A 26,544-nucleotide genomic window follows, 5' to 3' on the forward strand; every position below is an offset into this window, starting at 1 on the left:
ATAATTGAGCTCTCTATGTATAGTTATGTCTAGGAAAGAAGGTCTTAGGATCATGCCCTTCTTTAATGTCAATTATGAGGGTCATTGATGAAGATGTAATGTTAGACATAAATGCCAAATTCCTTGTAACGGGCCATCAAATGTTACTGGGGGCAAAACATTTAATATTCCTTTGATGATCATTATTCCTTCCGGTGAAAGGCGAAATAGCTATGTTCGGTGTCATCCCCATCTTGTGTTTCACGTGTCCGTCCTTTAAGCGGCTACATGTCATGTCGTATTTTTCCCTATACACTAGTTGATGTTCGAACCTTTAACCTCTTAGAACAAAATCAAACACATAATCAATGCACCAGGAGACAATCTGTACATGTCAAGTGGTGTCATTTTTCCTACTTATCTGATTTCTCACCGTATTAATACATATATTTAGTAAAGTTTTTCGACGAAGCGGTGTTGCATGAACCGCTTCGTTGAACGTGTGTCCGACCCTGATTGCACAGGAGCAGGGTTTACTCAGAGCGCACCAGTTCCCTAGTTTACCAGAAAAAAGACGCTAACAGAATATAAATTGCCAATGATCTGAAAGTGTTAATTATAATAATATTCCAGGTCAAGAAAGGTATATATAACTGATTCTTTTAATTTAATTGACTCATAAATGAAAAACGAGGAGTCTATAACGATTTATTCTTAGAATGCACCTAAACATATGGTTATTATTGGCTGTGGAAAAAATAATTAAATAACGGATAGAAGTTTGTTTCTGATGAAATGCTATATAATCAAAATCCTGTTGAAGCATTCTGTAGTTTTCGAAATGTTTAAATCTGATTAACTAATCAAAATAAATTTCTATAAGTTGTTTCATTTTTTTGTAACAGTAGCATGATATTATTTTAATTGATTTAATGGGCTAGAAAAGCTATAGAAACTAATAAATTGTTAGGCATTTTAAAGAAATTTCTCTTTCAAGTTGTATAAATTTCAAAACTAATAGAATTTCCTAATCAGAGATTCTGCAAAACTGATGTCCAATAATGTAGTCTTGCAAAAAATAATAAAATAGTAACGGATAACGAAGTGGTTAATTGGAACGTTATCTTTCTTCATTATGACTGCTAATAATTAGTAAAAACTTGGCTATACACGTTATATTTTGGCCAACGTACATAGTATTGTTTTCCCTGAGTAATAATAACAATTTGCTTCAGCTCGTTTGCTTATTTGTAGGATGAGTTACTCCAATTTTTATACACTCTTGACAATATAAATATCTTATTTTATCAGATAACTTAAAATAGCTATAGATGATCGTCCATAATAAGTAAAATTTATTACTTAGAAAAAGGAAAGTAACATGTTATAATGAGTTAAAATGCATTGATAGTGTAAATTTAGTTTTATACTATTAAGAAAAATGTTATTTTTGAATTTGGATAGACATTTTCGCCAACGTACATACGATTTTTCCCCCAAGTAATTATAACAATTTGCTTCCTCGTTTGCTTATTTTTAGAATGAGTTACAATACTACTGCTACAACAATAACAACACCACCACCACCAACAACAAGCAGCCCAGTATAATTTTAGAATTGGGTTTGGGGAGGGTAGCGTGTCCGTCAACCTTACCCTTACATTGAGAAGGCAGAGAGACTATTTTCAATGACACCCGCGGCTCAAGAAAAGATGGGAAAAAAATGAAGAAACAGTATCAACAAACAATAACAACAACAAGATAATTAAAACTGAAGCGAAAGAAACAACAAGTATCTTGATAATTTTATCAGTTGACTTAAAAATAGCTATAGATGACCGTCCGTAATAATTAGTCCTATTACTTAGAAATAAGGAAAACAACATATTACAACAAGTTAAAATATATTGATAGTGTAAAAAAAATTGTACCGTCAAGAAAAACGTTATTTTCGAATTTGGAATGACATTTTATTTCTCCAATAGAAGGGCAGATGTAAACATTTTTCTGGAAAATACAATTCATTCATCACTAAACACTACCTCACCAAATTTATGAGGTTTTAACATATAGTAAAAAATGCACAGCTAAGACTTTCGATATACACCCAAAACAACCCAACGGTAATTTCATACACTATCTCTATAAATACTGCTAATAATTTCCCCCTAATAAAACCCCTGAAATTCTCCTAATTGTTTACCGTTTTTCTCTCTTCTATTTTCTTCCTCATTTTGTGCAATTTTCATCTTTAGACTGCTGAATTTTTTACTCTTCTTATTCTGAAACCATGGAATATCCTTTATACATTAGCTTTTTATTTCTGATTTTCTTGGGATTTTTCTGCTCATCTCAAGCTTATACATTCTATGCTGGTGGCAAAAGTGGTTGGATTTTAAAGCCTTCTGAATCATACAATCATTGGGCGGAAAGAAATCGCTTTCAAGTCAATGATACCATTGGTATTTCTTAGTACTAAATTCACTATACTTTTAAAATTACGGAATCAGAATTTAATATTTATTAAAATTTTGTTAAGCACAAAGTGAACACATATAAAATTACGGTCATTTTGTACTTAATACTTAATAATTATTTTTCGCACACATGTATAATTATATTACATGTTTAAAAATATTAAAACTAAGGCTACATCCCCCATTGAGTTCATATACTTTTTTTTGTTTGCACTGCATTCTATTGATTGTCTGTGTATTTTAATTTTATTGTTTCAATATTTGAATTTCTTATTTCTAAACTCACTACCACTTTGATTTTAAAATTATGGTTAGAATTTAATATTTGTTGAAACTTTATTAATTTTCAGACACACACACACATATATATTTATGTTGCGTGTTAAAAAATATTGTGTTAAGTTGAAGCAGTATCACTAAGGCTACATCCCCCACCTGATACATATACTTTTTGTGTATTTGTGTTGCATTCTATTGATCGTTATTGTATTTTAACATATTGACGTAGTAGGCAACTTGCCTTATTTTTTAGGTTATAGTCTCACTTTTTGCACACTATTATTGTAGTTAATTATCTTTTGAATAATCCTATAATGTTTTACATTGTCAAAGCATAAAAGTTAAATTCATTTATTTATTATTTCATACTTTTTAGACTTTTCTTGTTTAAATGAGTTGATTTCTTGATTTTTTTTTTCTCATTGTAGTTTTCAAGTACAAGAAAGGCCATGATTCAGTTCTCATAGTTCACAAAGATGATTACATCAAATGCAAAAAGGGCAAGCCAATTCATGCTCTCAAAAATGGTCATTCCAAATTCAAGTTTCCAAAATCAGGTCCATTCTATTTCATAAGTGGACATGCTGCTAATTGCAAAAATGGCGAGAAACTAATTGTTGTTGTGTTATCTCCCAATCACAATAAGACATCTGTCGAAACGCCGTCGCCGTCGCCTTCACCAGCACCAGCTCCTACAAAATCAGCTGCAGCTAGTATTATGGGTGGTTCAAGTGGTTTAGTTTGGTTCTTTAGTTTGATAATTGCAGCAATATTTAGTAGCTTGGTTTAATTGTTTCGGTAGTTTACTTTATTTTTATGTCGTTTGATTTGTTTGATTTGGATGTTTTATAGGGAAGATAGTTACTGTGTATTTTCCTTTTTCATTTGATTTATTATTACTATGCTTTGATTGATAAAAATGGTGTGTCAGACTAAATAATTTAACTTTAAACGTTCCGAATTAGTATATGCAACTCCTTTTAACTTTGTCACCGAAATATTTTTGACACTATCGACTTCAGGAAGAAAAATAAGTACTAATATATATATATATATATATATATATATATATATATATATATATATATATATATATATATATATCTGATTTTATGTAGCAAATCAAGAGATTGGTAATATGCAAGAAAGTGATTCAACGGGGAAAAAAGTGACTATGTTTCAATTACGTATAATATTGGTAAAATTTAGTATCTAATTTTACATGATCACGAGTATAATATTTGTCTTTGCCATAGATCAGGAGTATGAGTACATGATCTAGAATGAAATATCTTATAGACAAAAAATTTAAATTTTGACCAAATTTGCGATTCACTCAATTTTCATCCTTGTTCTATTAGATTAAACACAAAATAATGTATACATTTATTTTCTGTTTAATTGGTGCTCTAACTGAAAATGATATAAGCAAAGGAAAATCCTCCTAAAACTTACAATCCGTTTGGCCGAACTGTCAAAAAATAGAATACTTTTAAAAAGTAATAATTTGTGTTTGGCCAATTTATTTGAGAAGTAAAAATTAATGTCATCAGTAAAATTTACTGCAAATTAAATAGTAGTACTAGTTTTTAACTTTTGAAGAACAGTGGGGTGTTTCATCATGGGGAATGCGGCATCTTAGCCCAACTTCTGTTTATGGTTTCAAAATAATTTGGATGCTTTTGGTTCATTAAAACTTTAAATCATTTGGGTTTATATGTAAAAAGAACTTTTATTCTGTAAAGTTACTTTTATATATATATATATATATATATATATATAATACATTGATTTGATCGTGAACTAAGTACCATAAACAACACTACTCATATAACATTTTTTTCCAATATGTATACCTCGAATCTGAAAGAAGATATCGTCAATGTATATAATTTAAATTTGAATCATGGCCATTTATGAATTCTAAGAATCAAGTGTCATGTCCCTTTCACATTCTTTTCTAATTAGAAAGGAGTTGACATAGAGTTAAAATGAAATACAGTTTGAAACTTCAAACGGATCAATAGAGGGGAAGAGATAGGGGAGAACGAGAAAGAAAAGAAAATTATTATTTTCTGCGTCCCAATTTACGTGACACTCTTTTTCTTTTAATTAGTCCCAAAAAGAATGTCAGTTTTTCTTATTTGAAAATAATTTATCTTTAGAATTATGTCACCTTTTCTTATTTGAAAATAATTTATCTTTAGAATTATTATTTTACCCTTAATGAATTGATTTAATTACAGTCGCATGAATATCTATTGTTTGTTTAGGCTACAAGTTCAAAAGTCTTATTTTCTTTCTTAAACTCTTTGCCGAGCTAAACACCCACATAAATTGAGACGGAAGGAGTAACATTTTTCAAAAAAAGAATTACTACTTCAAATGCTAGGAATTAATGAGATTGAAACGTTGTAATTGCAATGTTGTATCCTGTATATAGTGTATACCAGTGGATACACTATTATACAACTACTTTCAACTAAGAAGTTGTTAGTTCGAGTCACACCAAGAGCAAGATGGGTATTTCTTGAAGGGAGGGGGTCAATAGTCTATCGAAAACAGCCTCTCTACAATCCCCAAACTCCATTAGTGTAGGCCCGTGCTGGCCCGGGCCCAATACAATAAGGTTAAACTTTTCAAAATCATATGAGTAGTACTCTACCAAGTCAGGCGCTTGTATCGTTTATATCAATACTTCAATAGTATGATAGTAATGCAAATTTTAGTTGCAAATTATATGTGTACTTCCTTTAACTTTCCCTTTTAGCTTCTTCCTCCGGATTCTCATAATTGTTCAACTCCTTTTTTAGTTTTCTTTGTCCCTTCCAGTCTTCTCTCTTCCTACTCAATTTATGTGCTTGGTCAGTTGCTTGTATAATTATAAGGTGAGTTTTGTTTTTTTATTTTTTTCGTAAAAATTATTTAAATTGGGTAAATTCTTGGTCCACTATTTTTTGTGTTTTACCGCAAAAAATTGCGATTGATTGTGGACTCTGGAAAACCGGACTCATAATTGTTCAACTCCTATTTCAGTTTTTTTTGTCGCTTCCAGTCTACTGAATCAATATGACTGAAAGTTGCTTATTTACAGTTTTACACTACTAAATAAAGAATAATGTTAGAGTAAAATTAAAACCTGAAATTAGACATCTTCTCTCTCAGCCTCAACCTAGTCTCACCATCGACGAACTCTGTCGGCCAGCTCCGGCGAAGGACGACAACTGCCGGTGAATGACGACCAAATTCGGGTAACATACGAGCAGTCTCCGAGGTACGCTATCGATTTTTTCCCTTGCTCAATGTTTGTATAACTGTTCGGTTTTCGCTTTCTTTTTCCACTTCTGATTTCTTTTTCCCCTTCTGTTTTCTTTATCTGGTAATAGTTCTGATTGACCCATTATTTTGCTTCTACTTTGTTTGTATTACATGATACATTTTGTGATTTCTAGTTTGCAAAATCGGGGGATTTATTTGTTAGGTTTTGATTTTGTGTTTGAAACCATGCGATTTCTTTTTCGATGTTCCATGCGCTGTTCGTTGTCTTGGTTATTCTGAAAAATCATTTCGCTGCTCCTTTTTTCTTTCTCTGGTAATATTTTTGATAAACACATTCTTTTACTTCTGTCCGATTATGCTTGTTCTACTTTCACTTAAAATGAAAGGGACTATGGATAGAAGACATGGAAGCACCTAATACGATGAACTTATAAGTTTGTATATACAGTCCAATTGAAATCAGAGTTGCGGCATATATCTTTGTAGCTAATTTTACAATTTTAAACAAGGCTGAATCCATGAAAGAACTATTGCTGTTGAGACGAGTTTATATGGTCAGTGAGGATAGATATAGCGAACTTCAACTTGCTTGTAATTGAGTCTTCTTCATGACTTTTTTGGCGCACCGCAAATGCCTCCTTTGTTAATCTGGTTATATATAGTCTTCTCCAGAGGGGTTTCTTCAGAACTTTAACTGCTGAAATATCGAAAGCTTGGTTTATTTTGCACACAAAAGAAGTCTGGTTCATGCGATCAACCTTTGTAAGGTGTCGATAGAATGCAATAAAAGGACAATACATTTATAAGTCAGTTATAGATAGCAAATCTATAACTGAATCCTATAATCCTTTGTCTGTCATGGCATAGCTGATGATTTTATGGATAGTTTTCTTCTCTATGGTGGAAGTGGGGGTAGGGGGGGATATTGTTTCAATTTTATTTTATATTTCTTTTCCTTGACAAGTTGATTTCAATTCATTGTCCTTGTGGTTTCTCTCATCAGCGTTTTGGTATGTGATTATGGTAGTCTATTTTCACGTCTTATTCTCAATCTCCTCTTAGAAGTAAGTGCATGTAATTCATATTACTTGGTCTATCTGCTAAACTGGCAAGAGAGAAACCCATCTCAAGGTTACTAGCTGATATTGAAGGAAACAAAAGAGTGCAGCAAATAGAAAGTTGTAAAGAAAATAACTTTGGGGGTTATTTATGTGGAAAGGAAACTTGAAGTGACCTGGCACGTCATGTCTTTTTCTGTAGCTTCTTTAAGTATTCTGTGGTTTTATCTCACCACTTCATTCTTTCAGGTGTCTTGTTCCTTAGATCAGATGGATCTGTCAAAAGAATGTCAAGATTGCATGTGTATTGTCTTTTCTGTTTTCTTTTGCGGGATCATAGATCTTAAATTCTTGATACTTACCAATCCACTCCATTCTTTGATGCATTTTTCTTCAGGATGTGTTATCTTGTTGCAGCCCCAGTTAAATCTATCAATCAAAATTGCATATATTCTTTAATTCCTGCTTTCTTTGCCTGAAAAAGATGTTGGATTGAGCAGAATAGGGCTTATCTGTCTTATGTTAATGTGCTGATGGGAGCATCTCATCTCTCTCCTTTCCATTGGTGGTTACCAACTAGTATGCTATATCGATGATGCCCATATGCGTTCATGGTATCTTGAGCTGGTGAAAAATTAGTTATCTGCAAAACCGATAGTTGTAATGCTACGTGCTAGGGACAGGAAAGTGCATTTCATGTTTCCTCTGGTGTGCAGAAAGAGCCTGAGTTAGCATGACCTTTTTTGTAAATAAGAACAATCTTGAGCTTTCTTTGTCGAACAATTATATGTATATCTACTGAAGCAGTTCGTTTCTGTTGCTGACCACAGAAGATCTTGTGCCCTATAACTTTATTACGTTGAGGATTCCTTCCATATCATAACTCCACCAACCACAAAGAGAAAGAACTAATGGCACTTGACAACTCGTGATTCAACCCACTTAGTTACAATAGTTGCCTGATTTGCTGTATATTTGAACTGGCCATGTTTACTATAACTCCAACCTATATTTATTTGCACTGCTTACCAGAGAAATAATGAAGAAAAAAATTGCTTTTGCCCACAAAAGTTGGGTTAAAGTTATTACATCAAACTGATCAAGTGTTTATGCTTTTAACAGGAAAGTTTACCATATGCATTTGATACATTTATGCATACTACCTGCATCTATAAATCTGCAATTTTTTCTAGGTTAGGAGGGAGTCGAGCGTTTTTCTATGTTGTTTCGGGGGCTGGACTGGGCTGATAATATTTCGTTGTGGGTTGTTAGTGGTTTATGTAGTTTCCACACTATTTTCTATGGCATTATTGCTGATTATTGTTATTGTTTTTACATTTATTTTCATGCTGATACTATTTTTCTGGCTTCTATTATAGTTACTGATCTATTGTCTATTGTCTATTGTCTATTATTTATTTTCTTCTTCTTGAGCCGAGGGTCTTTCAGAAGCAGCCTCTCTACCCCTCCGGGGTTCTGGTAAGGTCTGCGTACACTTTACCCTCCCCAAACTCCACTTGTGGGATTTTACTGGGTTGTTGTTGTTGTTGATGTTGGTAGAGTAAAATTAAAATCATTGGTTGTGAAAGGCATTAGCTTTAGTCGAACTGGGCAGAAGTATGCAATGACAAAATTGATTGCTGCCATCTTTCATGGAGTTAGATGATGTTAAAAAAAAGTTGGGGCTTTAGTGTTGAATTTTCCATATTGTTGTTCTAAAAATGAAAGTTTTGATCCATATTGAAGTCACATCACAAGGAGTCATAACATTAAAGTAATGATTCAAATCATCAGCAGAGCATAGAATTAAAAATATGTGATTGTACCTTGCAATTAAACTTTTTTCATGTCATATTTTCATTTTGGCGAACTTATACATTTTGGTTATGATTAGTACTGACACAGGTGATTATGTGAGTGAGCTTTTTGGATAAGATGTTTCACTATTAAATATAGCAGCTTATGTATGGAAATTTCAGTCCAATAAGCCACAAGCTCAAAAAACATCCTTGGTTACTTGATTCCAAGCTGCTTTTACTTCTGCAATTTGTGCTTGCAATTGCTGCATTAAAAAAATAGCCTCTCCAATAAAAAACGTTAAACCAGTTATTTTCATGACTTTGCTAAGTGTAGAAAATTATTTGTTAATATTTTTTTTCACTATAAGAAGTACTCCTGAAAATTTAGAAAGTTTTCTTAACATTTTAAAAATCAAGAGATAGTTCGACATGTATTTTCTTATAAAGTTTGTTATGTTTCTATTTTCTTTGAAATTGTTAATATATGTTAGCCAATATAATTTAAAAAGCAGTTTAGAAAGTTTTCTTAAAATTTTTTAAAACGGAGTCGACATTTTTTTTCACCAATGGTACTTTTATAAGTCAAAATTGTTTGTATGTCCGCAAATTTTAATTTACTTTGGACGCTTTCTCAATTAAAGAATCATAAGTAAAGTTAATAAGAAGTTAACCTATTTTTTTACAGTATATTTTCGGCAAAGGGGGTTTGACTGAACCCCTTCCGCCCACCTAGCTCCGCCCTTGGTGGCAATTCTATTGTTGTGTTTCGGAATTACGGGAAAGAAAGCTTCAACAAGTAGAAGCTTCCTTGAAAAGTTTCGAACCAAGAGGTAGGCTGTTCACTTCACTGATTTGACTTCACTTTACTTAGGATTAAAGACATGGGTTGTGTCGGTGTATATTAGTTCAACTCCAGGTCCATTTAACTTATGCACAATGACAATTTTAAAAGAATTTTACACTATCTGGTCGCTTTTGCATGTTGTAAGCAGGTAGTATGACTTTAATCTGACTTATTTTTAAGATTACAAATTTCACTTTTTAAGAAGCGCTACTTGTATAGAGGAAATTTTTCTTAACACTATCGGTGTATATAAGTTAAACTCTTATATATATGATTAGTGTATTGTTTTCTTACGAATTTTCAGGTCCCGTTTGGAAAAGCAACATTTTTTCCAGGTTGTTTGATTCACGCCAATGAATTTCTGGTAAAATTCTTCAATAATTTCATGATGGTGCAGACCTTTTATCTTTTTCTTGTGTCATACTTTCCCCAGTACATTGAATTTGCTCAACTTTGTCCTTTGTTTCACTTTTGGTCCATTCATACCCGTCGTTAGGCAAAAGTCCTGTACTTGCCCTTGACCTCTAACGGAGCTCCAACCTTAAGGTAATTTTTTAAACCATTAGTCCAAAGTATAGGGATAAACTTGGACTTCTTTTCTCATGCATATATGGACACGTGGGGTCCGCCTATCTTGCATTGGAGCTCTCAAAACAATACATTCCTAACGGTAGGGATATGAATGGATCAAAAGTGAAACAGAGGGTAAATTTGAGCAATTTCGAGTTGTACTGGGAAAAATTTGGACTTTTTGTATTGATATTAGAGCTTCTAGTTAATGAGCTTCACAAAGCATAGGTGAAGGAATGCAGTAGGTTGGCGGCAGTGTAAATAGTTAGCTATATGATGAATAATCTGACTGGACCCTAATAGAGCAGAATGAGTTTAGTGGATTCATATAGCAGACCCCAAATTATTTGGGATTGAGCTCTAGTTAAAGATATTGAATTAGAGCTGCTGAACTTTGATTTATGTCTGAGTTTATGACATTTACCATATGCCGATGCACACGATGGTTTCTTGAATCTCCTTATTGTAGAACTCGGTGGGTAATTGGGGCAGTCTAATCCATATGGCTGTTGATTGGATCTTGGACTTTTCCGGAACAAAATTGGGTTCCCAATTTCGGACTGAGAGGAAATGTCCCATAATGAACCATGGGCCTCCGTGTAGGGCCTTTTCCATATTGACTTTTTCTTGAAACTTCACAATGAAGAAGTCCAAGCCCAAGTCGATGATCGTTAGGTGCTCACCGGGGCACCATAACTGTTGCAACTTAGGTTTGAGTATTTGATGGGTTAGGAGGATTTCCTCCGCATTTTCTTCTTCTAATGGAGCTTTCAGAGCTGCATCCCTTTGGTGGTAACTTGTGAGGTAGACGCTTGACTTTGTCAAGTGATTGTCTTACAGAATTTCTTTGAAGGAGTTCTTCATTGAAGAAGCTTCAATATCCAAGTGCTACCGTGGGATCCGGTGGATTGGGCGATTTTCGTAGTGGTGAGGGGAGTGGGTCCTCAATAGGGGGTGGGATGGGGCCATGTTAGGGGTATAATAATTGAATTGAGAGGTCAGAGTCTCTCTCTAGAACCAAGAAGAGCTATTTTTTAGTAACAAAGATATTGCCCCTACTATATCAGTACACATCATACTCACAAATATAGGAACTAAGAAACATAAAGGTAAAAGATATAGGCTTTGCAACTCATTTCTTACTACTCCCTTGCTCGAACTTGCAAATATAAGCAATTTCCTTTGCAATGTTATTGACATGATTCTTTTTCTGCTAAAAAATTAAAGTTTATGTATGGCATCCAAAAGTGTGACCTATCGATCGATGTAGCTGAAATAAAGATTATGGGAAACTAGAGTAAGAATTTCGGTAGAAGCAAAATATTAGGCGATTTCCTTCCATATGCATAAGACAACACTTGCCGGTCATATAAGGTGATTTACTAACATGTAGTTAAGCTAATATAGCATGTAAATGTCATTTTTATCATAAACTTTTGAGCCATGATAATGAAAAAAATTCTAGTAAGGTACTTTCTTTTTTATTCGATCTTGCGCAACATAAATTTAGATTAGTTGGGACTTCAATACGGATACCCGAGTAGAAAACCAATAAAAAGTATTTATCACAAAGTTTTATTTGTATTTATATTTGATATTATAAATATTTTTCTTTCGTCAAAAGTCAAATTTTAGTCAATTTTTTATATTTTTCTTTATTCTTAATTTTTTGGGCTCAGTCCTTTGAAATTTCATTTTCTCAAGTAAACCCACCTTCTCAGAAGGAATTTGATTGTGGGTGCGTTTTCACTACTTTCTATTATTATTACCTTAGAAACAAACCCTGGCAAAAAATTGAAGCGAGTTCAAAAACTTTGAACAAGGAGAGCAAAAGCTTGCACTGTTCTAGAATCTTCCCATGGAAGCACGAGCGAAAGGCACAGTGACGTCACTGTCGTCATTGTTTCCGGTAGAAGAAGCCCAGAAAGCATCGAAGCGCGTGCAAGACACGATTGCCGACCGCCAGAAACAACTGGACCTGCTCCGAGATTTCGCCGCAGACAACAATAACCTTATTAACCTTGTTCAGAGATTGCCTGATCAGCTTCACCACGATATCATGGTAATTTTCTTATACCTTTTCCCTTTAATGCTGATAGTGTTATGAATTTTACACTATCAGGTCGCTTTGATATGTTGTAGCCAGTAATCTGCATTATCTCCAAAATTAGAAATCCCACTATTTAAATAGGATTTACCTGTGGATATTTATTTGTTAACTTGATAGATTAAAAATTCTCCCTTATAAAAACCAAGCTTTTTCCTGTACTATAGTGGCAAGAGGAAGCACAATTTTTACCAGGGGGACTCAAAAAATAAAAAAAGTAAACACGCAAAAAACCTAAGGGAGTCAACACCTAATATATATTACAGTATATGGCAAAGGGGGTACGAGTGAACCCTTCCGCCCACCTAGCTCCGCCCTTGGTGGCAAGTCTATTGTTGTGTTTCGGAATTAGGGGAAAGAAAGCTTCAACAAGTAGAAGCTTCCTTGAAAAGCTTCGAACCAAAGGTAGGCTGTTCACTTCACTAATTACAGGGGTTGTGCCGGTGTATATTAGTTCAACTCCAGGTCCATTTAACTTATACACAATGGCAGTTTTAAAAGAATTTTACACTATCTGGTCGCTTTTGCATGTTGTAAGCAGGTAATATGTGACTTAATCTGACTTATTTTTAAGATTACAAATTTCACTTTTTAAGAAGCGCTACTTGTATAGAGTAAATTTTCTTAAACACTATCGGTGTATATAAGTTGAACTCTTATATATATGATTAATGTACTGTTTTCTTACGAATTTTCAGGTCCCGTTTGGAAAAGCAGCATTTTTTCCCGGTAGTTTGATTCACACCAATGAATTTTTGGTAAAGTTCTTCAATAATTTCATGATGGTGCAGACCTTTTATCTTTTTCTCGTGTCATATTTTCCCCAGTACTTTGAATTTGCTCAACCGTGTCCTTTGTTTCACTTTTGGTCCACTCATACCCGTCGTTAGGCAAAAGTTCTGTACTTGCACTTGCCCTTGACCTCTAACGGAGCTCCAACCTTAAGGTAATTTTTTAAACCATTAGTCCAAAGTATAGGGATAAACTTGGACTTCTTTTCTCGTGCATATATGGACACGTGGGATCCGCCTATCTTACATTGGAGCTCCCTTAGGGGTCAAGGGCAAAAACAATACATTCCTAACGGTGGGGATATGAATGGACCAAAAGTGAAACAGAGGGTAAATTTGAGCAATTTCGAGTTGTACTGGGGAAAATTTGGACTTTTTGTATTGATATTAGAGCTTCTAGCTATATGAGCTTCACGAAGCATAGGTGAAGGAATGCAGCAGGTTGGCGGCAGTGTAAATAGTTAGCTATATGATGAATAATCTGACTGGACCTTAATAGAGCAGAATGGGTTTATTGGATTCATATAGCAGACCCCAAATTATTTGGGATTGAGCTCTAGTTAAAGATATTGAATTAGAGCTGCTGAACTTTGATTTATGTCCGAGTTTATGACATTTACCATATGCCGATGCACACAATGGTTTAAACTACCGATGCTTTTTTATTTTGAGGAAAAAAATGTTGCTAAAAGAAGTTGAATACCAAGATTTCGCTCAGCATGCTTTATCTAATTTCAGATTAGTTAATCTGGTTTTATTTGGAATCCAAGGAGACATATAACTTTGCCTTTCTCCTTCTTTCTTGATTTAAAATGTTCCTGTGAATTGCCTTCCTTGATAAAAAAAGAAGCCATTTCTTGTTGTTTAATTCCCTGATAGTCATTTTTTGAGTTTCTGTGTAGGGTTATTTTCCTTACAACTGTCCATTTTGATAGTTTGCTGCTTTTCTGGCGTAAGGTTCTATTGGGAGAGGGTTATTACGCAGAAAGGACATCCAAGCAAACGACTGAGTTACTGAAAAGAAGAGGGAAGGATTTGGAGTCCCAAGTGGAATCTGTAAAGGCTGTGATACAAGACCTTAAGGCTGAGGCTTCATTTTTTGATGCTACAGCTTCTGAGGCTGCGGTATGCCTGTTTGTTGAGTCATTGGATGTTTGAACGCTTTCATATTACTTATCTTAAATGGTTAAGTTAGCAATTTGTGATAATAAAACCACAGTGCTTATTAGTTGCAGAGAAGCTCGTTTTGTGACGGTAAGCTAATATAACATTAACGGAGTTCAACTTGAGTTTGACTGATGCTCTAGTCAGACTAATATAGCAACTAACTGACAATCTAGCTCTTCCAGCTGCTTGAGTTTCTAATAATTTCCCGGGGAGAGATCATAGTAGCTAGCAACATGCCTTTGCCCCCACCTTCGCTCCTATTTGCTAGCCTCTGGAAAGAAATAGGAATTGCTTAGTTGGGTCCTTAAAGTTTTCAAAAGATTGTTGTTCATTTACCAGCAGTGGAAAATTTTCAATCATCATTAGTTTAATATGGATGACCTCTGCCTGGCTAATGTGTGAAACATTAGCCTTTTTTTTTATATGGTGGTGTCCGGGCCAGCTTGGACGCAACTCGACTATGTACCTAACTACCTCCTAGAAGGCTAGAACCAATATTTGTGTGCGTATTGAAATGCATTAGCATGTGAGCACCACATCTGTATTAGCGGGAATATTTTATTTGGTAGAAACATTAGCCTTTTTTTTTTTATATGGTGGTGTCCGGGCCAGCTTGGACGCAATTCGACTATGTACCTAACTACCTCCTAGAAGGCTAGAACCAATATTTGTGTGCGTATTGAAATATATTTGCATGTGAGCACCACATCTGTATTAACGGGCATATTTTGTTTGGCAGAAAAAACTTTGCTTATTTATATCCTTTTTCAGATATTGATTGCTTGTTATGTACAAATTTATGAATTTGATGGCGAACCGAACTTTTGACAGGAAGGTCTTGTAGAGATCAGAGAAGACTATGTTGAGGAAACTTCTCCTGAAGGGTCATCCACAGTTGGCATGTTTCCACCTCTTACTGATTTCTAGGCTACATATAAAGATTTTTAATATAGTCATATTCCAGTTTCTGTTTGAAATATTGACAAAAATTTGTACTGGTTGATTTTCCAGGCATCCTGAAACCTGACCTTCCAATTTCTTCTGAAGGAGACAATGCTGAACTTGCAGTTGAAGATGAGGAATATGCTCGCATTTTATCCCGGATTGCCGAGCTTGAGAAGGAAGAAGAGGCTGAAAATGCCGAACTTGAGAAGGAACAAGAGGCTGAAAATGCCGAACTTGAGAAGGAAGAAGAAGAAGCTGAAATTGACACCAAATTCAATGAAGAAGGGCTGGGTAAATCTGGATTAGATGTCAGCACAGGTCAACACATCCGGGACCAAGAAATCAAAGATTCAGGGGTAGGTTGCTGGTCATTGAATTTGGATGCAAAGATTGAATTATCGAATGCTTAAATGTATATTTTCATAATTTCATTGTTGTTGCTAAATTCCATTTGGTATACTATTTAGGTGCATGGTTCTGGTAATCTCAAGGAACGAGCAGCATCTACAAGAAATCACTCCACGGAAGGTTTTCCTGAGCAGTTGCACGTACAAACCCTTCCCTTGTTTGGAACATATCTGTTTTTGTTAATAGGGCTTCCCTGCTCCAAGTAATTCTTTACAATGTATGAATCATTCTTTTCTTTCAACTTAATCCATGTGAAATATTGAAATGCAGGTTGAAAGTTCAAAAACAGTAACTAAAGGTAAGCCCCTTTCCCAAGAATATTTTTTGTTAAACTATCTGTGTTCATGAGCCTACTTCCTGCTGGATTTTTGAAAATTTACTTGGATAGGATGATAGAAATATGCGGGTGATGATCTCTTCATTCTGATACTTGGTTGTAAACAACTGGGTAGACTGAGTTACTTTATGTTACATTCAAGAACCTTTCTGGAAATTTGTCGTAGTAAATGATAAAATCGTCCAAACTAACAAGCCTTCTGAATACTGAATTAACTTTGACCTTCTATTATACTCTGCTAATGAGGCCCTTAATGTTGGTGCTTTGTCTGTTTTCTCTAGTGATATCCTATACAATATAAAGGGTGAGTAACATTCTGCATTGAGAGATTAAACCAAAAGAAGAAAGTGTGATTTATTTTCTGTTTCATGTTCCATTTATAGTTATCGATAAGTATTATTTTCATTAAATATTTAAAATAAATCCGAGGCGGCTTTATTGCCTGCCCTGAATCAATAAAGTTCTTTAGTTATTTTCTTGATTTCAGGACTCTTCGTCTTTTGTTTATCTTAGCGGAATTGGTTTCTACTGAAGCACGTTAAAGTGAAAGGGGAAGGGAGGGGGGGAGAGAACATTGGAGATGACATTGTAACTTGATGGATTTCTAGACCTTCTTTCCGTTGCCTGCAAATGCATTTTGGTCTTTTTAGATCTCCATATTATAGTTAAACAGAAACTTCAATATACGTTAATCATGTCCATATCTTATTCAGTGCATGCTTCAATATGCCTATATTTGCATTTTTCATTTCATCTTCAAATGATTTTATGCATTAATCAGGTGAATACTTAGCTGGGAGCCTAGCTTATGACAAGTCCAATATAACTGAGAGTGCTCCCAAACAGAATCGAATGAAGGAGGATACTAATGTTCCCATTATAGCTGAAAATAAGGTTCGAATCTGTCCATTAAGTTCACTCTTATACACCTCTTCTGTTTTTATCTTCTTTTTTTCTGGGGTTGGGAGACATTGAATGGGTCGACCACATTAAATGACGACAATTGCGTTTCTGTTTTATGTTATTCCTTAAATTGCAAATGACGTCTTGGTTTGTTCATGTTGTCTGTGCTCAGTGTTCCGCTATGATGCATATCTGTTTGTGTATTCATGTCGTATACAAAAATACTGTGGTCGTTGAGCGCATGGCACCACCGCCATATATTCCTTGTTGTGGCAATTGGAGGAAAGTAAAATGGACCTGCACTTTTCATTTGATTGCTTTTGTCAAAAAAAAGTCATTATCGCATGGCACCAATGTCATTTTGCACGACAATCATTGCATTATTTACAGTTGTATGCATGTTTTGCCTTGTGTTTGACTTAGAGGAATATGATTTGAATGCTTTGCCTGTATGCCTTTTCCTGTACCTCCTAACCAGAAGTAAGCTACATCCCACACAATTATTATTACTTTTTACTCAATATTAGCCGATAATACCACTGTGCAGGCTTTTACTGGAAGTATTGTTGAACGCGTTGGTGCCTTTGATATCAAGCCAAGCGAGCAGACTGTTGGTCGTAGTTCAAAGCCAGTGTCAAGGTTCAAAATGCAGAGGAAATAGTTGGCGTTCGTAGCACGTGAAAGTCAAGTGTGCAGTGATCTTCAGTGCTTTGTCTCGTAGATGAAAAAAGATTTCGGTTGAGTACTTGATTTTGGACATGCTCTTGTCGAAAAATGCCGATGTTGTATTTTTGCAAGTTCAAAATTTTCAACCTTGAACTTAACAACATCAGTAGAAATGGTTAGGTTTACACCATCATGAAAGATACTTTAGACCATGATATTAAGGGATCCTGGCTCTCCATTTCCTCAACGTTTTTGCTGCCGTTGGGATTTGAATCTTATGGTTTTCAGCTCATTTCATCGACCACTAGATCACACCCTTAACTGTGTTAAAGAGGATAGGTTTGAGGAATGTATTCTCTAACTTTGATAAAAAAATCTGTATCTCCACAAAATTTGGATTCATTAGTATCATTACTTTATTTTGTGTTTGTAACACCCAGAGTGTTGTCGACCCTAGTATGTTTCAAGAACTTTGTCGCCTACTAGTAGTACGTACCGTATTGATTACCAAGAAAATATTATCAGCAAACGATAAATGAAAGAGTTCAGGGACATCTCTAAAAACCTTTCAAAACCAATCCAATAATATCTCAAATTGATTGGTTAACAATAAAGAACACAAGGAATTGGGAAATTACTAATACTAACAACGGACACAAGATTGGCTAGCTTCTAAGCTTCTCCTTCTATAAGGAAATTACGATGCCAAGTCTTAAGCACATGTAAGAAACAAGATAGTAAGGTCAAAAAGAAAAAGAAAATAGGGATGATCAGGAAGCTCGTCACCTAATTTGATTTCTTCTAGTATAATTATCATATTTCTAGACAAGAAATAACCTTAGTTCATTGGATATGTTGAGTTTTTAAGTTAGGTCGAGTTCAATTCTACTTAATCACAAATTTTAACTACGGAGACAATCTGTACATGTCAACTGGTGTCATTTTTTCCTACTTATCTGATTTCTCATTGTATTAATACGTATATTTAGTAAAGTTTTTCGACGAAGCGGTGTTGCACGAACCGCTTCGTTGAACGTGTGTCCGGTCCTGATTGCACTGGAGCAGGGTTTACTCAGAGCGCAACCGACTAGTAGCAGGTGGGAGTTCCCTAGTTTACCACAAAAAAGATCTGACAGAATATAAATTGCCAATGATCTTAAAGTGTTAATTATAACAATATTCCAGGCAAGAAAGGTGTATATAACTGATTCCTTTAATTTAATTGACTCATAAATGAAAAACGAGGAGTCTATAACGATTTATTCTTAGAATTCACCTAACCATATGGTTATTATTAGCTGTAGAAAAAATAATTAAATCACGGATAGAAATTTGTTTCTGATGAAATGCTTTATAATCGAAATCCCGTTTAAGCATTCTGTAGTTTTCGAATGATTAACTAATCAAAATAAATATCTATAAGCTGTTTCATTTTTTTGTAACAGTAGCATGATATTATTTTAGTTGATTTAATGGGCTAGAAAAGCTATAGAAATTAATAAGTTGTTAGGCATTTTAAAGAAATTTCTCTTTCAAGTTGTATAATTTTCAAAACTTATAGAATTTCCTAATCAGAGATTCTGCAAAACTGATGTCCAATAATGTAGTCTTGCAAAAAATAATAAAATAGTAACGGATAACGAAGTGTTAATTGGAACGTTATCTTTTCTTCATTATGACTGCTAATAATTAGTAAAAACTTGGCTATACACGTTATATTTTGGCCAACGTACATACTATTGTTTTCCTGAGTAATAATAACAATTTGCTTCAGCTCGTTTGCTTATTTGTTGGATGAGTTACTCCTATTTTTATACACTCTGACAATATAAATATCTTATTTTATCAGCTAACTTAAAATAGCTATAGAAGATCGTCCATAATAAGTAAGATTTATTACTTAGAAAAAGGAAAGTAACATGTTACAATGAGTTAAAATATATTGATAGTGTAATTTTTTTTATATTGTTAAGAAAAATGTTATTTCTTTATTTGGAATGACATTTTTGCCAACATACATACTATTTTTCCCGAGTAATTATAACAATTTGCTTTCTCATTTGCTTATTTTTAGAATGATCAGTTACTCCATATACACTGACAATACAACAACAACAACAACAACAACAATAAGAAGCCCAGTATAATATTACATGTGAGGCTTGAGAGGGTAGTGTGTACGCAAACCTTACCTTTACCTTGAGAAGGTAGATAGGCTATTTCCAATAGACTCTCGGCTAAAAAAAATAAAAACAAAAAAAAACAATATCAACAAACAGTAACAACATATCAAGATAATTAAAAGTGAAGCGAAAGAAACAACATGTATTTATTTTATGAGCTAACTTAAAAATAGCTATAGATGACCATCTATAATATTTAGGCCTATTACTTAGAAAATAACATGTTACAACAAGTTAAAATACATTATATTTATAATGTATTTCTCCAATAGAAGGCCAGATGTAAACATTTTTCTGGAAAATACAATTTATTCATCATTAAACACTACCTCACCAAATTTATGAGGTTTTAACATATAGTAACAAATTCACAGCTAAGACTTTCCATATACGCCCAAAATAACCCAACGGTAAACTCATACACTATCTCTATAAATATTGCTAGTAATTTTCCCCTAATAAAGTCCCAAAATTCTCCTAATTGTCTATCATTTTTTCTCTTCTATTTTCTTCCTCATTTTGTGCAATTTGCATCTTTTGACAGCTGAATTTTTCACTCTTCTTTTTGAGTTTCTGAAATCATGGAATATCCTTTATATATTAGCTTTTTATTTCTGATTTTCTTGGAATTTTTCTGCTCATCTCAAGCTTATACATTCCATGCTGGTGGCAAAAATGGTTGGATTTTAAAGCCTTCTGAATCATATAACCATTGGGCTGAACGAAATCGCTTTCAAGTCAATGATACTATTGGTATTTCTTAATACTGAATTCACTGTACTTTTAAAATTATGGTCAGGCTTTAATATTTGTTAAAATTTTATTATTTTTTGCACACATATGATTATGTTACGTGTTAAAAAATATTAAAACTAAGGCTACATCCCCCACTTAATTCATATACTTCTTTTTGTGTTTGCATTGCATTCTATTGATTGTCTGTGTATTTTAATTTTATCGTTTCAATATTTGAATTTTTTTAGTTCTAAACTCACTACCACTTTGATTTTAAAATTATGGTTAGAATTTAATATTTGTTGAAACTTAATTTTTTTTCAGACACATATATATTTATGTTACGGGTTAAAAAATATTGTATTAAGTTGAAGCAGTAGCACTAAGGCTACATCCGTCACCCGATGCATATACTTTTTGTGTATTTGTGTTTCATTCTATTGATCGTTAGTGTATTTTAACATATTGATGTGGTAGGAAACTTGTCTTATTTTAGCCTCACTTTGATTACACATTATTATTGTAGTTATCTTTTAAATAATTCTATAATGTTTTACATTGTTAGACAAAAAATATGAAATTTATTTATTTAATAATTCATTCTTTTTAGATTTTTCTTGTTTAAATGAGTTGTGTTCTTGATTTTTTTTTCTCATTGTAGTTTTCAAGTACAAGAAAGGCCATGATTCAGTTCTTATAGTTCACAAAGATGATTACATCAAATGCAAAAAGGACAAGCCAATTCATGCTCTCAAAAATGGTCATTCCAAATTCAAGTTTCCAAAATCAGGTCCATTCTATTTCATAAGTGGACATGCTAATAATTGCAAAAATAGCCAGAAACTAATCGTTGTTGTGTTATCTCCCAATCACAATAAGACATCTGTCGAAACGCCGTCAACTTCACCAGCACCAGCTCCTACAAAATCAGCTGCAGCTAGTATTATTGGTGGTTCAAGTGGTTTGGTTTGGTTCTTTAGTTTGATAATGGCAGCAATTTTTAGTAGCTTGGTTTAATTGTTTAAGTAGTTTAGTTTGTTTTTTATGTCGTTTAATTTGTTTCTCTTGCATGGTTTATAGAAAAGATAGTTACTGTGTATTTTTCTTTGTCAATTGATATATTATTATGTTTTGATTGATAAAATTGTGCGTCAAACTAAATAACTTAACTTTAAACGTTATGGTTTAGTAGATGCAAGTCTTTTCAACTTTATTATCGAAAATTTTATGACACTATCGACTGCATGAAGAAAAATAAGTACAAAAATATGTTCGATATATATCGAACATTATCCAAAAGAGAGTGATTTTATGTCGCATTTGATTTTCTGGACTTTATCAAGAGATTGGTAATATGCAAGAAAGTGATTCAAAGGGGAAAAAAGTGTCTATGTTTCAAGTACGTATAATGTTGGTAAAAATAAGTATCTAATTTTGCATGATCACGAGTATAATATTTGTCTATGCCATAGTTCAGGAGTATGAGGTTACATGATCTTGAATGAAGCTTTTTATAGACAAAAAAATTGAGGTTTTGACCTGTGGTTTTAACCAAATGTGAGATTCGACCTTCAAAAATTAAAGGATTATTTAGATTAAAAACTTAAAATTATTATTTCCTATGTCTTGTTTTATGTGAAGAGTTTGACATAATTTCTTGATACATAATTCAAGAAACTAAAAGAATTTTTGACATGCAAACTAAATATATGCAAAGTATAAAAATTATATGTTTGAATGAATAGTGGTGAGAATTTCACATGTTTTTTCATTTTCTCTCTCCTTATAAAAAATATACTTAAAATGTGATTATTAACGTTAAATCATTTTCAAAAGAGAATGCATCGTTCTTTTTAAACAAATAAGAAATAAAAGTGTATCACATAAAATGAGATGGCACAGAGATGAAAAAAAGAGAAGAGAAAAAATAGTTGCCGCTCAGAAAAAGATAAACTCGTCACTATAGATTTGTCAATCCCTAGGCTTAGCCATCTAGGTGATTGGTATTTTATTATACCACCATTGTGTAATAGGTATTATTTTTATACCACACTTAATATAATATTGGATAACAATCGCGAAATTACTAATTGTGAAATAAAATAAATGATAAATATGCCTTTTCCAAAACTTTTTCCAAAGTCTTTTAAGAAAGTCAATGTTATAATCGAAAGCAAAATGTTATCCATATTTATCCAATGTAAAAATAATACATATTTTATCTTATATTTCATATTCATTTTTAGTTCCAACAAATAAACATCTATTAGTAAAAGTGTACAATACTTTTCATATTATATTATTACATTATAATTATAATCTTAATATAACTCGTTACAAACCAAATACTAATTGTGTTAGTGGGAGATTGTAACGACCCGACCGGTCGTTTTGAGCATTTGCACTTCACTCGGTGATTTGAGAGCATGAGTAGCTCCGTATGATGTATTATGACTTGTGTGAATCGTCGGTTTTGGTTTTCGGATTATTCAGAATCGATTAGGAAGAATGAATTTCATTGTCGAAGCTTTAAGTTGGAAGAGTTGACCAAGTTGACTTTTGTGAATTTGACCTCGGAACATAGTTTTGATAGTTCCGTTAGGTCCGGATGGTAATTTTGGACTAGGACGTATGCCCGGATTTTGCATTTGGATATTTTTAGAAGGTCTGGTACTAATTGGCGAAAGTGAAAAATTTGAAGGATTAGAATGTTTACAAGTTTGACAGGGAGTTGACTTTAATGATATCGGATTTAGATTGTGGTTCCGGGAATTTAAATAGTTTCGTTATGTCATTTGGGACTTTTGCGCAAAATTTGAGTTCATTCTGAGTTGATTTGATATGTTTCAGCACGAGTTTGGAGTTAAAAGATTCAAAGTTCATTATATTTGATTTGAGGTGCGATTCTTCGTTTCGATATTGTTATGCGTGATTTGAGGCATCGAGTAGGTCCGTGTTATGTTATGAGACTTGTTGGTATATTTGGACGAGGGCCCGAGTGGCTCGGAGGAGTTTCAGATCGTTTGGATCATTTTTGACTATGCTGGTTTGGCAGGGATCCTGGTGTGACTGCACTTGCGGAGCCTTGGGCGCAGGTGCGGCGCCGCATACACGGTATTTGCAGCGTAGGAGTGAAAGTCTTGGCCTGGGAGCAGAATCCGCATGTGCGGAAGTTGGGGAGCTGAAGTGGGTCTGCAGGTGCTGACGTTTTGATCGCAGGAGAGGAAATGGACTGTGGGTGAGAGGGTTGCACATGTAGTGAATTTAGCGCAGAAGCGCGACCGCAGAAGCAGAGAAATGACCGCAGAAGCGGTGGCTGCTGAGTTTGGGCCTGTTCACAGGAGCGAAGGCAGGGTCGCACCGGCTGGGATGTCGTAGATGCGACGAGGACTGGGCAGAACAGTATTAAATCGAGGCTTTTAGTTCTTTTATCATATTTTGAGATTTAAGGCTCGGATTGAGGCGAGTTTTGAAGCGATTTTTATCTCGTGGATTGGGGTTAGTGTTCTACACTCCGTTTTGATTATATTTCGTGATTCTATCTTCATTTTTGGTAATTGGATTATGAATTATAAAGAGAAATTGAGGATTTTAGCCTAAAGTTTCATAGAGTGAGTTTTTGAGTTTGAATATCGATTCAAAGTCAGATTTGAGTGAAACTAGTATGGTTGAACTCGAAATTGAATGGGTTGTCGAATTTTGTGAGTTTCGTTGAGTTCCGAGGTGCGAGCCTGGGTTGGACTTTTCGGTTGATTTTGGGATTTTGATTAAAGATTCGACCTTTATCGAATGAGTTTGTTTCCTTTGGCATTATTTGATATATCTGAGTTGCTTTTGGCTAGTTTCGAGCCGTTCGGAGGTCGGTACGCGCGAGATGGCATATTTGGAGCATCACTTGGCTTGCTCGATATTGGATTTAGCATGTTCGAGGTAAGTAACACTTCTAAACTTAGAGTTGAGGGTATGAACCCTGATTATACGTGTTATGTGATTTGTTTGGAGGTGACGCACATGCTAGGTGGCAGGCGTGTGGGCGTGAACCGTAGAAATTGAGGCTCAGTTGATTCCGTAGAGTTATACAGTCAATTAACTTGTATTTTCCCATGTATTTATCATGTGTTAGAGAAATTGAGTTGTAACTCAGGTTAGAAATCATGTTTAGGCAAATGCTAGTATTATTGGGACCCACTGAGGTCATTTCTGCAGTCGAATTATATGTTTAAATTATAATTTCGTACTCAGTCATATACATTCATTGCATATCATATCTCAGTCTATGTTGTTATTTGTCGATACATCATATCATCATTTTAAGCTAGTTTCATGACATTGTGATCCCGAGAGACTGATTGCGAGGTTATTGATACTATGGCACGTATGTTGTCCGTGCATCACATGAGTTGTCCGTGCGGATCCAGATATTGATACTATAGCATGTGAGTTGTCCGTGCGGATCCAAATATTGATACTATAGCACATGAGTTGTCCGCGCAGTACGTGAGTTATCCGTGCAACACGTGAGTTGTCCGTGCGAATTATAGCGCTTGGGCTGAAAGGGCCTTCCAGAGTCTGTACACCCCCAGTGAGCGCAGTTGCTAATAGTTATTATGTTTGGGTTAGATCTTCCCTATACAGTACTGAGTGACTGAGTGTGTTGAGTATTGAGCATGATGAGTGAGAATACGAGTCACTGATATTGAGTACTCTAAGAGAGTGTGAGTACATGAGTTCATTATTAAGATGCATTGCATTTGACATGCGCATTTGAGATACAGGCATAGAGATGCATTTTCTCATGCTACCCGATTTTGGTGACATTCATGATTTCACCTGTATATTGACATGTAGGCATAGAGATGTATTTTTCCCATGCTATCTGAAAAAAGAAACATCTTGTTTATTTTTTTTAAAGGTTTTTGGGTAAATCACAATTTTCAAACTTATTCATATATTTTTGAGGTTTTAGGTGAAAGATCTGGGATCTACTGTTATACTTGAAAAGCATGCTTATTTTTCGTAACTATGAACTAACTAAATTATTTCTTGTACCATCTTTATCATATTGTTATGAACTAATGCTGGTTATTGGAGTTGGACGCTGACCTTTGTCCCAACTCGTCACTACTTTCAACCTAAGGTTAGGTTTGTTACTTATTGAGTACATGGGGTCGGTTGCACTCATACTACACTTTTGTACCATGCGTGCAGATGTTGTTGTGCACGGCGGGAGCTGGATTTGAAGATGTACCTGTGTTCCAATCATAGCTGCCTCTCGATCTTGGTAGCTTTAGAATTTTAATCTGTTCATGTATATTCCTAACAGATGATGTACTTTATTTCATACCAGCTTTGTAAATTTTAAATCTTAGAAGCTCAAGATTTGTACTACCAGTCCTTGGGGAGTTGTATAAAATTCAGTTATCTCATCTTTGATTCACATCAGTGTTATTATATTATGTTATTTTGTTAATTGGCTTACCTAGCGGGTTGGGTTAGGTGCCATCATGATGGTTTAGATTTTGGGTCGCGACAAGGTGGAATCAGAGCTCTAGGTTCATAGGTTCTACAAGTCATGAGCAAGTGTCTAGTAGAGTCTTGCAGATCGGTATGATGACGTCCATACCTATCTTTGAGAGGCTACATGGCATTTAGGTTAAACTTCCCATATTTCTTTTCTTATCATGCGACATTGATTCAGCTTGAAACATAACTCTTTGAATTCCCTCCACGCATTCGTATGCACATGTGAGCGCTCGGTATCAACTGTGCATCGCCGGCTTGTGATTCCATGGATGAGGTGCGAGATGTGATTTCGGTATGCTGATAATGGGCCATTCTGGAGGACTTGAGGCCGGGGTTTGACTGTAGCTTGAGCACGGGATTTCGATTGTGTGAGTATATGCTTTTGGACTTATATGTACGCTAGTGTCCCTATAAGTGGAATTTGTGGCTCGATGAGCGGTGGAATGGCTATATGATGATTATGATGTGACTGCGGGATGTGTTCAGATAGTTTG

The 26,544-nt window shown here is 34.4% G+C and overlaps 3 protein-coding genes across 12 annotated transcripts; all 3 read left to right on the plus strand.

Annotated features, from left to right (window-relative positions):
- The first annotated feature begins 2,269 nt into the window (after window positions 1-2,269).
- On the plus strand, window positions 2,270-3,525 carry LOC104101103 (early nodulin-like protein 4). Its single transcript, XM_009608520.4, has 2 exons — window positions 2,270-2,441; window positions 3,164-3,525. Exons 1-2 carry the CDS (start codon window positions 2,270-2,272, stop codon window positions 3,523-3,525), a joined length of 534 nt encoding a protein of 177 aa, XP_009606815.1.
- A 1,942-nt stretch (window positions 3,526-5,467) lies between these two features.
- LOC104101100 (uncharacterized) lies at window positions 5,468-18,042 on the plus strand. Of its 10 annotated transcripts, none has more exons than XM_070182070.1 (13): window positions 5,468-5,623; window positions 5,901-8,551; window positions 9,557-9,701; window positions 10,020-10,079; window positions 12,060-12,347; window positions 13,091-13,150; window positions 14,141-14,308; window positions 15,182-15,248; window positions 15,362-15,651; window positions 15,763-15,843; window positions 15,974-16,001; window positions 16,822-16,934; window positions 17,491-18,042. In XM_070182070.1, exons 5-13 carry the CDS (start codon window positions 12,144-12,146, stop codon window positions 17,602-17,604), a joined length of 1,125 nt encoding a protein of 374 aa, XP_070038171.1. In that variant the 5' UTR covers window positions 5,468-5,623; window positions 5,901-8,551; window positions 9,557-9,701; window positions 10,020-10,079; window positions 12,060-12,143; the 3' UTR covers window positions 17,605-18,042. The 10 variants fall into 10 exon arrangements, with proteins under 10 accessions (XP_070038171.1, XP_009606808.2, XP_009606810.2 ...); XM_009608513.4 differs by having other exon boundaries at window positions 5,901-6,009; XM_009608515.4 differs by lacking the exon at window positions 9,557-9,701 and having other exon boundaries at window positions 5,901-6,009.
- Window positions 18,043-20,373: 2,331 nt separating this feature from the next.
- LOC104101102 (early nodulin-like protein 3) lies at window positions 20,374-21,544 on the plus strand. The gene is made up of 2 exons (XM_009608519.3): window positions 20,374-20,545; window positions 21,189-21,544. The coding sequence occupies exons 1-2, from the start codon at window positions 20,374-20,376 to the stop codon at window positions 21,542-21,544; spliced, it is 528 nt and encodes a 175-aa protein (XP_009606814.1).
- The last annotated feature ends 5,000 nt before the right edge of the window (window positions 21,545-26,544 follow it).

The sequence above is a fragment of the Nicotiana tomentosiformis genome, chromosome 8 (assembly GCF_000390325.3).
Source record: "Nicotiana tomentosiformis chromosome 8, ASM39032v3, whole genome shotgun sequence".
NCBI lineage: Eukaryota > Viridiplantae > Streptophyta > Magnoliopsida > Solanales > Solanaceae > Nicotiana > Nicotiana tomentosiformis.

Bases quoted from the DNA above. Each gene is read 5' to 3' on its own strand.
- LOC104101102 (XM_009608519.3), top strand. From the start codon at position 20,374: ATGGAATATCCTTTATATATTAGCTTTTTATTTCTGATTTTCTTGGAA. The intron at 20,546-21,188 runs GTATTTCTTAAT...TTCTCATTGTAG, and splicing joins TCAAGTCAATGATACTATTG to TTTTCAAGTACAAGAAAGGC.
- LOC104101100 (XM_070182070.1), top strand. From the start codon at position 12,144: ATGGAAGCACGAGCGAAAGGCACAGTGACGTCACTGTCGTCATTGTTT. The intron at 13,151-14,140 runs GTAAAGTTCTTC...TTCTGGCGTAAG, and splicing joins TTCACACCAATGAATTTTTG to GTTCTATTGGGAGAGGGTTA. The intron at 16,935-17,490 runs GTTCGAATCTGT...ACCACTGTGCAG, and splicing joins CCATTATAGCTGAAAATAAG to GCTTTTACTGGAAGTATTGT.
- LOC104101103 (XM_009608520.4), top strand. From the start codon at position 2,270: ATGGAATATCCTTTATACATTAGCTTTTTATTTCTGATTTTCTTGGGA. The intron at 2,442-3,163 runs GTATTTCTTAGT...TTCTCATTGTAG, and splicing joins TCAAGTCAATGATACCATTG to TTTTCAAGTACAAGAAAGGC.